We start from the raw sequence: 13816 nt of genomic DNA on the forward strand, positions 1-13816 counted from the left end.
ACACAGCGAAATGCACCGTTTTCTTTTCTTCCCTCCCTCTCCTTCTTACCCCAGGCTGACCCTAAACTAGCTACGTTGCTGAGGATGGCTTTCCTTGATCTTCTAATCCTCCTGCTTCCGTCTCTCCAAGTGCTACGATGGGGCATGTGCTACCAGCTCTGGTGCATGTGGTACTGGGGACCAGACACAGGGCCTTGTGCATTGAATGATATCACTTTCCCAAATAAACTACATCCTCACCCAGATGGATAGACAGATCTTAACTGTCACGTGCAGGGAGTTTTGGTAAATGCACACATCCTTGTTAGGCAGGTCAACTTGACATGTGCAATTTTCTATTATTCTAGTAGTTGTGGGTCCTCACAGTCAGCCCTCAGGTTCTCATAGCAACTGATGCTATAAATTCTATGTTGACAGAATAGTTTTCCCCTGCTTATATGCTCTTGTGTCTGGCTTCTTTATTTCACACAGTACTGCCATTCAGCCTGGTTGCCCCATGGGTCTCTGTTGCTTCTGATCGGAAGGATTCCACTGCATAGACATACCACAATTGTCTATCCTTTCACCAGCTGAATAGTGGAGGTGTTCAGTTTTTATCTGTTATGAGTGAAGATGCCAGAAATGCTTTGCACATATCTCTTTAAGGTCATATGTTTTTTTATTTTTTCCCAATGCTAATACCTAAAATATAATTGTCAGGTCGTACAATGTTTGTTTATAAAAGCTTTAAAAATTATGGAACCTTTTACATCAGCAATATTAGATAGTTTCCGTCATTCCATATCTTCACCACTGCTTGCTGGATGTTGTTAGTCATTTTAATTCGACTCATAAAAATGAGGATGTGGTAGTGTCTCACCGTGGCTTTAATTTGTGTTTCCCTAGGAGAAGTATAATTAGTGAAATGTACCTTTCACCTGCCCAGTGGCCATTTGCAGATCTTCTCTGGTATCTTTGAGAATTTTTCCCACTTAAAAATGTTTGCTATTTTATTATGGAATTTTTCAGAGTTCCTTATATGTTCTGGATATGTTATTGCCAGGTTACAGATTGCAAATGTATCCTTCCAACTTTTGGCTTGCCCTTTTATTTTGATGAAATATTTTCCTTTTGTTTTGGGTAACTTTACTGGGGTTTTTCCTTCTATTGTCCAGTTTTAGGATTTCTGTAGGGGACTTCTGTCTACTTCAGGCTGTGAAGGCACTGTCTTATAATTTCCCCTAGAAGTTTTCTTATTTTGGTTTTATATTGAGGTCTATAACCCATTGCTGCTCCAGGGAGCAGGAGATTGGTTCCCTCACTGGCTATCTTGGTACTATTTAGTGAAAGGCTTGGCTTTCCAGCTGCATGCCTTGCTACCGGTGTGGAAGGGCAACTGTGCAGACAGCCCATCTTAAGACTCTTGTTTTGCCCTACAGATCTGTCTTCTTCAAGCTGGTGCTATGCTATGATAAGTTACTGTTATGATTAAGCGTTGAAATTGGGTATTTATGGACAGACTGATGCCCTTTGCTCTTCTTCAAGGTTCCTACAGTTATCTCTCTAGGCTTTTGTGTTATTTCCCCCTTAATATTTATGTCCATTGTTTCCTTTTCTTGTCCTGTGGTACTGGCTATGCTCTCCAGTAGAACGCTGAACAGAGGTAACAACCACAGACACAATGCTGCATTTCTGAGTTTAGGAGGAAAATGTCTGCACTATGACTTTTAAATACGCTCCTAAAAGCAGGTCTTAATTTTTTATAGATACACATCATCAGACTGAATATGTTTCCCATTAGTCCTAGTTAGCTCATCTTTTAAAAAAATTCATTTATGGGACTTACCATTTTTTGTCATGTATTTTTGCTGTACCCACTTATATCTTTTTACTTTATCACTATAGTAAATTATATTAATTCATTTTTAATGCTAAAGCAACCATATACTTTGTAGTAAATATTACCTAGTCATAATAAGTTATATCCTTTTCATAAACACTAGATTGGATATGCTAATGCTTTAAAGATTTTGTATTATGTTTTATGAAGCATAATGGATTACAACTTTCTTTATAAGGTTAATTCTGGTTCTGGTGTCAGGTTGCATTGGTCTCATACAATGAACTGGATTTTCCTTTCTCTTATTTTCTGAGTGTGTGGAGTTCTGGTAATTCATTGATGGTGTTTCATTGGTGATAAACATTTTTTATTTAAAAATATGACAATTAGTAGCAAAACTATCTGACACTGGAGGAGTTGTCTATTTATGAAAGGTCTGATTGTGGATTCCATTATTTAATAATACCAATGTGGTATTCAGATTTTCCAGACAATTAATGATAATTCTATTTCTTTTTCAAGAAAACCATGTGATCTAAGTTGTCAAATTAATTCCCCATGAAGTAGCTCATAATATCTATTTATTACTAATTAAAGATCATAGGAGATGTGAAGCTGTCTTCTCTCATGGCTTATGCTGGCAATTTGTGTTTTCCCTTTTTTGCTAGATCACGCTTGCCAATATGTTAATTTCATTAACCTTTAAAAAACTTTTTATTAATTATCCCCATTGTTTGGTGACCTCTATTTTTTATTATATGTTTTACTATTAATCTTAGGTTTAGTTTCTTCTTTTTCTTGACATTTTTAATCGCTTTTTGGTTAGCATATATGATAATGAATGTATTTCAAAATTTTCTATCTTCCTTTTTAAAATCAATTTTAGTTTTAGACATATGTGTATATATGTGTGTCTGTGGGTACATGCACATGAGTATAGGTGCCCACAGAGGCCAGAAGTGTTAGATTTCCTGTGGAGCTTGAGTTCCAAGTGGCTGTGAGTTGCCTGATGTGGGTGCTAGGAACCGAACATGGGTCCTCTGAAAGAGTGGTACGTGTGTTTAATCATCCCTATTTTTCTAACTTCCTAATGTAGAAACACAAGTCACTGACAGCAACCTTGGCTTTTCCACATATACGGAAGAAAAGCGGACAAATTTCTTATTGTCCTCACTGTTCTAGTGCGTATCACATATTTCTCATCAACTGCACTTTCACCCTTGTTCACATTAAAATGACATTCTAATTTCACTTGTGATGTGCTCTTTAATGCAAAGAATATTTAGAAATGTTGTTTAACTTCTCAATATTGAGATTTTAAATTATACTTATTGCTACTGACTTATAATTACTCTGGACATGGAGCATGAGCGATGATGATATTTTCATACTCAAAAGCTTCCTGAAACTTCATTTCCATGGCTCACCAACAGGCCAGCCTTGGTGGATGTTTCTGTGCCTCTGGACAGATTCTGTATTTGCACTTCTTGGGTGCAGTCCTGTATGCACACTGAGGGCAGAGTGGGTGCTACTGTTCATATAGTCCACAAACTAGTATTTTACTTATTTTCTCCCCAAGTACTATAGAGATATGTTAAAAACCTAACTCTGATGCTAGTCTAGTTAGTTTTTGTCGTGACTGTTGAGTCTATCTGTACATACATATTTATAAATATCACATCGTCCTCATTAGCACTAGGAAGTATCCTTTTTCAATGTCTTATAATTATCATGTCCCTTGTCTTAGGGACTATTTGGCAGTATTAAGATATTTGCTCCAGTTTTCCTGCAATTGTTATATGATCAGTTCATCTTTTCTTATTTTTCTTTTTGTCTCAAGGCTTCAACTTATTTGTATTTTTATATTTGAAGTATGGATGTGTAGACAATAGGTAGTCTTGATTTTATAGTCAGCATGACATTTTCCCTTTAAACTGGAGTTTTTAATGTATTTAGATTTAGATTTGCTGGTCTTCTATTGGTGTCTTTTTTCTTTTGTTTCTGTACTCTTTGTGCTATCATCATTTGTGTTCATCTATTTTTAAAAATTTCTGCAATTGCTTTTTAGAGAAGGTCCATTTGGAATTTCTTTCTAGTGCTATCTCATGCACTGCACTGTCTTACAGTCAGTGTACTTAGATTTAATATTGTACTACACATGAAATGTAAGATGACCCTCATAATTTATGTCGCTTTTGCCATATATTTTACTTTTGCATACAAATCACAAAACATCATTTTTACTGCAGTAAGCATTTTGTTTACATATTCATATATTTACATTTCTTGTTTCTGTTTATTTGGCTTACACTTCCACATCACTATTCATCACTGAAGGAAGTCAGGAAAGGAACTCAAACAGGGCAGGAACCTAGAGGCAGGAGCTGATGCAGAGGCCATGGAGGGGTGCTGCTTACTGGCTTGCTCATCATGGCTTGCTCAGCTTGCCTTCTTGTAGGACCCAGGACCACCAGCCTAGGGATGGCACCACCCACAATGGGCAGGGTCCTCCTTCATTGTTCACTAATTAAGAAAATGCCCTACAGGTTTTCCTACAGCCTGACCTTAAGGAGCCATTTCCTTAACTTGGGGTTCTTCCTCTCCAATGACTCTAGCTTGTATCAAGTTGACATAAAACTAGCTGTTGGATCCCCTGGAACTGGAGTTGCAGGCAGCTCTGAGGTGCCTGACCTGAGTGCTGGAAACCAAACCCAGGTCTTCTGCAAGAGCAGTATGTGCTTTTTAACCACCGACTGTCTCTCCAGCCTCAATTTACTTTCAAAACTTGGTCCTTCAAAACAACTGAATTTTACCCAACACCTGAATCTTGGGTGAGATTTGAATCACAAACCTAGGCAGTAGCTGACATCTCTGCTGGTCCCTTTCAGCTTTCTAGTTAATGTTTCCTACTGTGCTCATAAGTATCTTCTCCACAACTATGCAAATTGAGAGCCATTAAAGCACTTGTGGGGACTGATATACAGTACTGGGGGGGGGGTGTATCCTTCTCCTGGCTTTTTCCTTTAAGAAACTGTCTTCCCCTAATTACCATCTACTTTCGCAACTGGGGACTTTATCCTCTGACATCTCACACCACTGCAAGTATGGTTTTCCTCCTTGAGTTCTTGCTGCTTCTGGTGGATGGCTGAGTGCCCCCAGGGAAGGGGCTACCCAAATGTAGTTCAAACAGTTTTGCAAAGACTCAGAGGAGGGGAATTCATCTAACATGAGTTTTTCCATCATTAATGTAACTGAAACACTTTCACAGGCATTTATGGTTTTGTTTGTGTCTAAATATTAAATTGTTCCTTTCATCTCCTTGAATCCTTGGATCATTAATCCTGAAGGAAATCTCAGGTATTTCCCCAATTCCTTTGGCCTACCATGCAATGCACATCTAAGGATCATTATAATTAACAGGGGAAAAAGGCGCTTCTATAGAAAATGTGCTCTGACTTCCAGGATTTTGCTGTGTATCTGTGGCTTCCAGGTGTCTTGGCACTCACCATTCAGACCAGGATTGGCCTTGAACTTTGCAATGATCCTCCTGCTTCTGCCTCCCAAGTGCTGCTGGGATTACAGGTAGGTCCCACCATGCCTTGGCCAATTGTAAGTCACTGTTTGCATCCCCTCAGCCCCTGTGGCGTCCATAACTTGTCATCTGTCTTATTCAAGCTCTCCCTTTGTCCCACCCTCTGAAATCTGTACATGCTGTTTCTGTTAAATTCTAATTCCCCAGCCTTCCCTTCCTCCCCAAGTCTGGCCTTCAGTGTTATGGGTTGAATTGCTCCTTCCCGACAAATCCATATGTTGAAGTTCTAACTTTAGTCCCGCGCTGGTTATTTTTATGTAGCTGTGACAAACAGCTGAGAGAGAGATGATTTTAAGGAGGGAGATGCGTATTCTGGTGCACGATTTCAGAGGGTTCAGCCCGCATTTGTTTGGTTCCATGAGCTTTGGCAGAATATCATGACAGTGGGGACATGTGGCAGAGAAGGTTCTCGCCTCATGGTGGACAGGAAGTAGAGAAAGGGGAAGAAGGGACCAAGAACAAGATACTCTCAAGGATCTCCCCCGACGTGAACTTTCAGCTAAGTCCCAGTGTGAGTGTCTCCAAAACCTTCTTCCCGAATAGTGCTTGTTACCAGCTGGAGGTAACCAAGCATTCAAAACTGGAACCCGTGGGGGGACATTACCTCTTCCGACCAAAACTATTATCTCAGAATATGACCTCATCTTGAGATAGGATCTTTATGGAGGGAATCATGTTAAAAATGAAACCATCAGGATGAGGTCAAACAAGGTGGGCCTTAATCAGTATAGCTGGTGTTCTTGTGAAAAGGGGCACAGAGAAGGATGCATGCAAGGAGGGAGGAGATGCAGTGAAGATAAACAGGAGAGGATGTCCATGTGCTGATGTAAGCGAGGCCAGGAGGCCAGGAGCACAAGTAGCCCTCCTTTCCAACAGCCAGAATGGAGGGACCTCCTGAATCAACTGTGGGAAAATACATTCTGTTGCTTAAGCCATTTAGTCTGCAATACTTTGTAACAGTAGCGCCCCCCACCCCTAACAAAAAGTGATTTAACTTTTTAAAAGTTTGCTTCCAATTCATGGCCTGACTTTGTCTCAAGACTATACATTCCTAAGTATGGTTGGTAGGCACATTTATGCCCTCATATATCCTTTAAATTGGGTAACCTTTCTGATCCTCACACTTCTCTTACGTAATGTGGGTAGAGGGTCCCTGCTATACCTATCACAGGAAAACACAAATGAGGGGGGGGTATATAGTTGTGTGGTGTGTGTGTGCGCGCGCGCATGTGTGCGAGCTCGTGTGTATGTAAGCATATACACATACATGAGAGTGTATATAATATCATCGACATGAATGCCAGTGCTACCCACGTCTGAGGCCTCCTGAAGCTGTTCACCACAGCGTTCCTCTTGCCTGAGTATAACAGAAGGACTGCGAAAGGACTCTGAGAGGCTCTCGAGTCCACAATGCCCCGCTTTGAAGAGATCCTTGCAGCCTCAGCTCCGTTTCTGTTACCTGTGATTTGAGTGGCAGCCCTGAAGCAAGCGGCAAAGGAACCACTTTGAGTGAAGAGGCAGGGGGGTGGGCTGAGGAGTTAGTATCACCAGGGGGCTTAAACTTAACTCTTTCCACAGCCTACTTATTTTTACACAGTAGGAGAAATAAAGCACCGAGGAGTGGATGCTACAGAAATGCGTAAGGGAAGGAAGGAGATCATTAGCAGCGCATCGCATTACATGAGTCAAACTGGTGTCTGGTGAATGAGATTTTTAAAATATGTAAAGTTAAGTATAATAAGCTGACGGTTTACTAACACATTCTTGACGCTCTTTTGTCTGCCTAGGAAACAATTTCGTTAAGAATTTGAAAGACTGCTGCTTTTATAACAATCAATGCTTTTATCAAATAACAAATAAAACGAAACTGTTTTCTCAGTAGTTTACACTCTCGTTGCATGCATCTTTATCTTGTCCAAATGGTACCAAAAATAACAAAAATTTTCAGTGATTCTAACCTTCTCAGTTCTCCAGAATGCCTCCAGATGGCATTAAAACTCTTTTCCCACCATATTCTATAGCATAATCTAAAAATTAGCAACACCTTAACCATTTAGGACTGTTGTATTTATTATTTCACGAGAAAACACAACAATGAAACTCACTGGAACTTTTCGAGTAGTATCTTGAGCAACACATTCTATAGTCATAACTATTACGGAACACCCAGCCACGCTACGTAAGCCAGAGAAGCTCTATAGACAGAAAGAGGTCTGGGACAAAACAGAACGCAGCACGGCACCGCAGACTGTGGCTGCCAGCGAAGAGCACTTCAGGTGTTCAGTAATGAGAGCAACGACCCAGGGACAGATACAACCACCAAGTCATGCCTATAATCAAACATATTTCCTTCCCCAGAGGTGATCAAAAGAAACACTTTTAAGGAGGAAGCCTGTATGGATGCTTGTGAGGCTGAAACAGTCGTTTGTCAGTTTCTGCTTCACTGCCATTAGGTTAATATAGGTATATCCCATAACAATTGTGATAATGTTACTATTTGACATCGGGCTACTCACTAGCCTGGCACTCACCAAGAAGGCTAGCCTGGCTGGCTGGTGAGCCCTAAGGATCTGCCTGTTACTGCTTCCCCAGTGTTGAGATTCAAAGCGTGTACCATAAGCCTCAGCAAACACGTTAGGAGCGGAGCCGTTTCCCTAGCTCCGGGACCTCGATTTGGTATCATATTAATCATTAAAAACACATGTATATTCTTTCAACACTGAGAAGGAAAAGATAAAAATGTAAGAATGAGGCACCTTCTAAGCGTCTTTTCTCATCCTTAAAAAATGCTTTACTTAAAACCATCAATGAACTCATGAGATCTCAGCGATATCTATAGTTGTGTTTGTCACATATTTCAGAGGTGGGACTGCAGATGGCAGCCTTTTTAAATGACTTGGGGACTTCATGGGCATGTGGGACAGAAGGTCCTCCAGTATGTGTAGAAAGTTCTGCAAATCTTATGTCAGTGTTAAAAGTCTCCAGCCAAATTTTAAAGGGCTTATCTCCATTCTTCCTTAGTACATACTCTCTGGTCTAATTATATTTCTACTTTATAAAGAAGAACATTTGCATTTGCAAGATCCCTTTTTCAATGCTAACGCATAAAACCTCAAAGTGCGTCTGTACCCGAAAGCATTTAAAAAGACATTATCATGAAAAAAGAGAACCATGGGCCTCCTTCCACTATGATTACCACTATTACAAGATACTTGCACTGTTTCACTTTATAAGGCATATTAAAGAACAGTCATCTCAGAGAGAAACGTGAAAGACACTTACGATGTATTCGATGTGCCATTGTCTGGACTCTCTGGCTCCGCATCAGCTTTCTCTTAAAAAGGAAGTGGAGAGAAAAAAAGAACCCAACATCAGTCTCCCAGTCCTTAAGGTTTAAGATTAAACATATTTCTAGGCTCCTATTAACAAGCTTTCAAAATGTGCAGCGGGAGGCTTTTAAAACATCTTTTATTGTTTGAGAACCGAATGTGAAAAATAATTTCGCTTTGGCAATACAATTGCCCAGGCACAGAGCCTTGAGTAGGTACCAAGGAGCTATTTGCAAACAAGCAGAGGCATGGAGCGCAGACCCTGCCAGCAGATGAATATCTTACAGATGGAATCAGTTTCTCCCCACTACACTTTACACAAAGTTTAAGGAAATAAATTCATTAACATTGTACATCCAAAGCACTCTCAACTTTGATCCCTTCTGCTAATACAAGCCAAATGGGGTCAGGCTGAATTGGAACTTGGGAGAGAATTTCACAGCACACTGAAGCCAGAGTCATGAAATGTCCAAGAATTTCACCCCATGGAGAACTCTGGCAGCAGATTTGGGGGCTCCCAATAAAAGCAGAATAAGATATAAACCAGAAATCCTTTCTGACCGTCTGAGAGGCAAGTAAAAGAACATCTCCATGTGACGTGGCTATTGGGGATTTAGTTTTAGGAGTTTGGAAGCTGTCCAAATTCTTTTCACAACAGGCATAAGGTAATACTTAATCCTGGGCCAACTCTGGTTTGAAATGTGCACCCTCATTTTGTAAGGAGCTCCTCTGGTTTCCTGGCGAGGGAAGAGAAAGGCTGCTCATGCTCTGGCTACTCCTGACGGCTCCGCAGTGCAACAGCTGAACGGACCCGGCAGAGAGTTTTGAGCTGCAGGAGATGGCGCTAGGGGCAGCAGCTGACCTTCTTTGCTATTGCCTTCAAGTCAGGCCCGACACCTTCCAGGATGCTCTCCTCTGCTCAGGCCTTCTACCCGGACACTGGGCTATGAGGAAAGTTTCACTTACACTAGTCCCACACTGGCTTGTGGCCATATCATTTGGGGGATGGCCTCCTGGATCATACAATGGACATATCCCCAAGAAACTGTCCTAACGGAGACCCAAAGCCCACTTTGTATTTTAAACAGTTGTGAGGAGGGAGGACAGCTGCACACATCTATCCCAGATGTGACTCTGCTGCACGTCTACACTGTGCCAGAACACTTGCCAGAGACCAGTGCTCAGTCCCAAGCCCATTCAAAGGAAAGGGAAAAGAAAAAAAAAAGTTGGGTGGTGGTGGCACACGCCTTTAATCCCAGCACACGGGAGGCAGAGCCAGGTGGATCTCTGTGAGTTCAAGGCCAGCCTGGACTACCAAGTGAGTTCCAGGAAAGGTGCAAAGCTACACAGAGAAAACCCTGTCTTGGAAAAACAAAACAAAACAAAACAAAAACAACAACAACAAAAAAGCCACAACACCTATGTTAATACTAACTCGACTAGTTGGTTCCTGAAACCATGTTGAGATAAAAGCAAGCCCAACAAATTGATGCTTGCTGTAATACCCTGAGTTTTTTGTTTTGTTTTGTTTTTTAATTAGAATTGGGTTTTCTGGGCAGAGCTGTGATAAGTTCTTTTAGGAGACATCCAAGGTCTAGTCAAGGGGCCTGGAAAATAATCTGATTTAGTACTTTTTCCAGAATCATTTTCCCAAAACAACCACTGTTCCTGCCACAATCCCCAAATACAGTCACAGCACCTGTATTAAACGAGGGTCTAATTCTTCTCACATCCGCTGACTCCCCTCCCCATGCCCTGAGTTTGGAGATGGGGGTTACATTTCCCGAGGAATAGCTGTCAGCAGTAATATGTAGGTACCGTTATGATGGAGGATATCAAATGTGCTCAGTGGTACGAGACTGTAAACATTCCCAATGGTTCATGGCAGAGAACAGGGAATCCGTATAAGATAAAGGAAAAGTTCGACTGGGTGTCTGAGAAAAGGTTTTACCTTGACCAATAATGCTGCCAAGTTGCCCACAGGCTGAGAGGGCCCAGGCTGGATTGCACATGGGATCGGGAGCTGGAGGCATCCGGGGCTGGCTTCAGCATGGGGACAAAGCTGCGGCTGATTATCTCTGCTCTTAGCAGCACTTATGTTGTGGCAACAGGGAAAACAGAATAGGTTTGGGCCAATAGGAGGGTTGACATGGGGCCAAAAGGGACACTTTCAGGAGCAGTCTGATAGAGGGTGTGCTCGGCAACCTCAGTGCTCAAAGAGAGCGGCCCTTCCTGGGGAAAAGCGAGGCCAAGATTGGGACGGGGAATACAGTTTGACTTTTGTCTTTCTGGAAAGAAAGTACAAGCAAATTAAACCCCCAACATCTTTGAAAAATTAGGTGATGCAATTTCTGAAGTTAATGTGAAATGTTCCAGGGCTTGAGCTGCTGAGCATCGTCACCACTTCACCAGGCCTCAGGGGAAAGTGACAAGGGTGAGGGACGCAGTCTCAGCACCAAGAGTGGGCAAGGGGTACTTGTACCCCACCGAGAAGACGACTGGGAGTCGCCTTAGAGTTAGCTCTTGGATGCCACCATTCTGGTCTCTTTGGGAGGGTATCTGCAATATTCATTAATAAGCAAGGTGGAAGAGGTACAGGGTAGATATTTTACACATGGAAATAGAATTACAGAGACAAAGGGGGAAAAGGAACCACAGAAAGGATCATATAGATACATATGAAAATGTATATGCATATACGCAAAATGTATATAAAGATATTAATCTATTTTTACATTGTGTGTGTGTGTGTGTGTGTCATGAAGGCCACGGCAGGTAGGTCAGAGGGCAATCTATGGGAATTGGTTCTTTCCTTCTACCGTTTGGGTTCTGATAGATCCCACAGATTGAGCATAGGTCATCAGGCTTGGTAACAAGCATCTTTATTCACAGAGTTATCTGTCTGTCCTTCTTTTCTTCCTATTCTTTGATCTAACCATCCACCATTTGTGTTTGTGTGTGCATGATACATGCATTTTCAGGTTCACATCTGTCTTCTGATGACCAGTCACTAACATGGAAAGTAGACCTTTGGGTAGAGGGTAGCTTAGAATCTTTAAGGCACACTCACCATTGGGACAGATGTATTTTGAGGCACAAAACAGCTCAATCACTTAACAGGCCACTTCCTTTCTAACTGATTACATATACTAAGGGCTCCTGTGTGCCTGGTATTCTGCCTGGTGGAGGTAAAGATAAAAAAAAAAAATCTACTTCACATTCTCTTAAAGACACTGAGTGCATTGCTGGTGTCCTAGGGGCCATCTTCCCAACAGAGATGAGTCTGGACACATGAAGCCCATGGCCTTTTTGTGTTCTGTTGTTGTTATGGCTTGACGTCTTGTCTTTATATTTTTGGAAGAGGAAGAACATGAAGTAGGGTGGGAAAGGAGGAAGGTAAAATCTGGGATGGCTTGGGAAAAGGGGAATGAAAATGATCAAAATACACCGCAAGAGAATTAATAAAAAAAAAAAAAGCATAATAAGAAGAAAATCTGGCAGATAGGTAGTTTCTAATAAGGTTATGAGGAACTATGCCTTGTTTTTAAATTTTTTAACTGAAATGTTATTGAAATACTAGAAAAGGTCCCCCAGACAGACGTGTATGATGCTGAACTTTTTCACAGAAGAACATCTGTCTGTGCTGTGACTTTTCTTTACAGTTGTGTCACAGGTGATTCATGCTCACAGACAAAGAGAATTCGAGGATAGGAAAGAGGGATAACTTCACCCACTTTTGCTTTTTATTGTTATCCTTCAATTATTACTCTAAATAATACTAATACTTCATAGTTTCAGATATATCTACTTTAGATAATATCTATTCTCATGAATGTAATAAACTGACTCTCCATAATTTTCACTGTTCAATTGTTACTTCTGGTGTTTCTAACATGTATCTATAACTTTTAAGTATGCTGGGTGGAGGTGGTGCACGCTTTTAATCCCAGCACTTGGGAGGCAGAGCCAAGCGGATCTCTGTGAGATTGAGGCCAGCCTGTTCTAAAGAGTGAGATCCAGGACAGGCACCAAAACTACACAGAGAAACCCTGTCTCGAAAAACCAAAAAAAAAAAAAAAAAAAAAACAAAAACCACAAAAAAACCAAACCAAAACAAAACAAAAAAAAAAAACGTTCAAGTATATTTAACCTTTTGTTTCTCACATTAAGAAATAAAAGATTTATATGTTCTGAAGAAACAACAGAGAATAATCTTCTATTTCTTGATTAATCAGCTTCTTTTGAAAAATAATTATGTACTTTTATTTAATGTGTATGGATGTTTGTGCCTGCTTGCATATCTATGCACCACAGGAGTGCAGTGCCTGTAGAGACCAGAAGAGGGCATCAGATCTCTTGGAACAAGGGTAAAAACCGGTGTAAGCTGCTGCTAGGTGGGTGTAGAACCATGTCTGTAGGCCCCAGCTTCTGTCTTTACACCGTGTAAAGTGAGGAGGCTCGCACACACGTCTTTTCCTTCCATCCTTTCTCTCTCAACTCTTAAGTTGGTATATCTTTTGTTTCCCACTGTCAAATTTAAAATAGTTATAGTCTGTCCAATCATAACTATTAATGAGCCAGCATCATTAATATTAATTTAATGAATTAATCATTCTACTTGCTTGTAGGTCAATTAGAGAAATTACAAAGCAATAATGAGCACTTACAGTATAATACAAGTATTAGATAATAATCAACAAGGGAGTGAGAGTTGACTGGCGAAGAAGGAAACACCCCTCATCTGAATAATGTAAATGCTCCTGGCACTTAGGCCAAATGGTTCTCACTCTTACATTCCATCATTCCATGGGTTAGTTTTTCTCAAGTCAAGGCCAGGCCTTTCCTAAAAGACTGCTAAACAGTATGTACCTTTAATGCACATAAAATGCATATGTAATTGATGTGTATATGTGGTTTTTAAAAATTAAAATGGACTATACAAACAGCTTCCAGGCTGGACATAAACATTGGCAAGTCATCGAGTGCCTCCTGAGTGGCCACAGTGGACTGCATCCTCTTTCCTGCCTTTCTGCCAGCTACCTAGAAAGAGAATTCCAGTTCAACCTCCCCTTTCTT

General features: G+C 40.9%; 1 protein-coding gene across 3 annotated transcripts in view; it reads right to left on the reverse strand.

Moving 5' to 3' along the window:
• Positions 1–13816, reverse strand: part of Aff3 (AF4/FMR2 family member 3) — a 481117-nt gene that overhangs the window by 139393 nt on the left and 327908 nt on the right. For all 3 annotated transcript variants that reach the window (XM_037199903.1, XM_028865744.2, XM_028865743.2), the window contains one exon: positions 8694–8745. In XM_037199903.1, coding sequence (XP_037055798.1) covers positions 8694–8745 — 52 coding nt within the window. The remainder of the gene's footprint in view (positions 1–8693; positions 8746–13816) is intronic.

The sequence above is a fragment of the Peromyscus leucopus genome, chromosome 16_21, assembly GCF_004664715.2.
Source record: "Peromyscus leucopus breed LL Stock chromosome 16_21, UCI_PerLeu_2.1, whole genome shotgun sequence".
Classification (NCBI taxonomy): Eukaryota; Metazoa; Chordata; class Mammalia; order Rodentia; family Cricetidae; genus Peromyscus; species Peromyscus leucopus.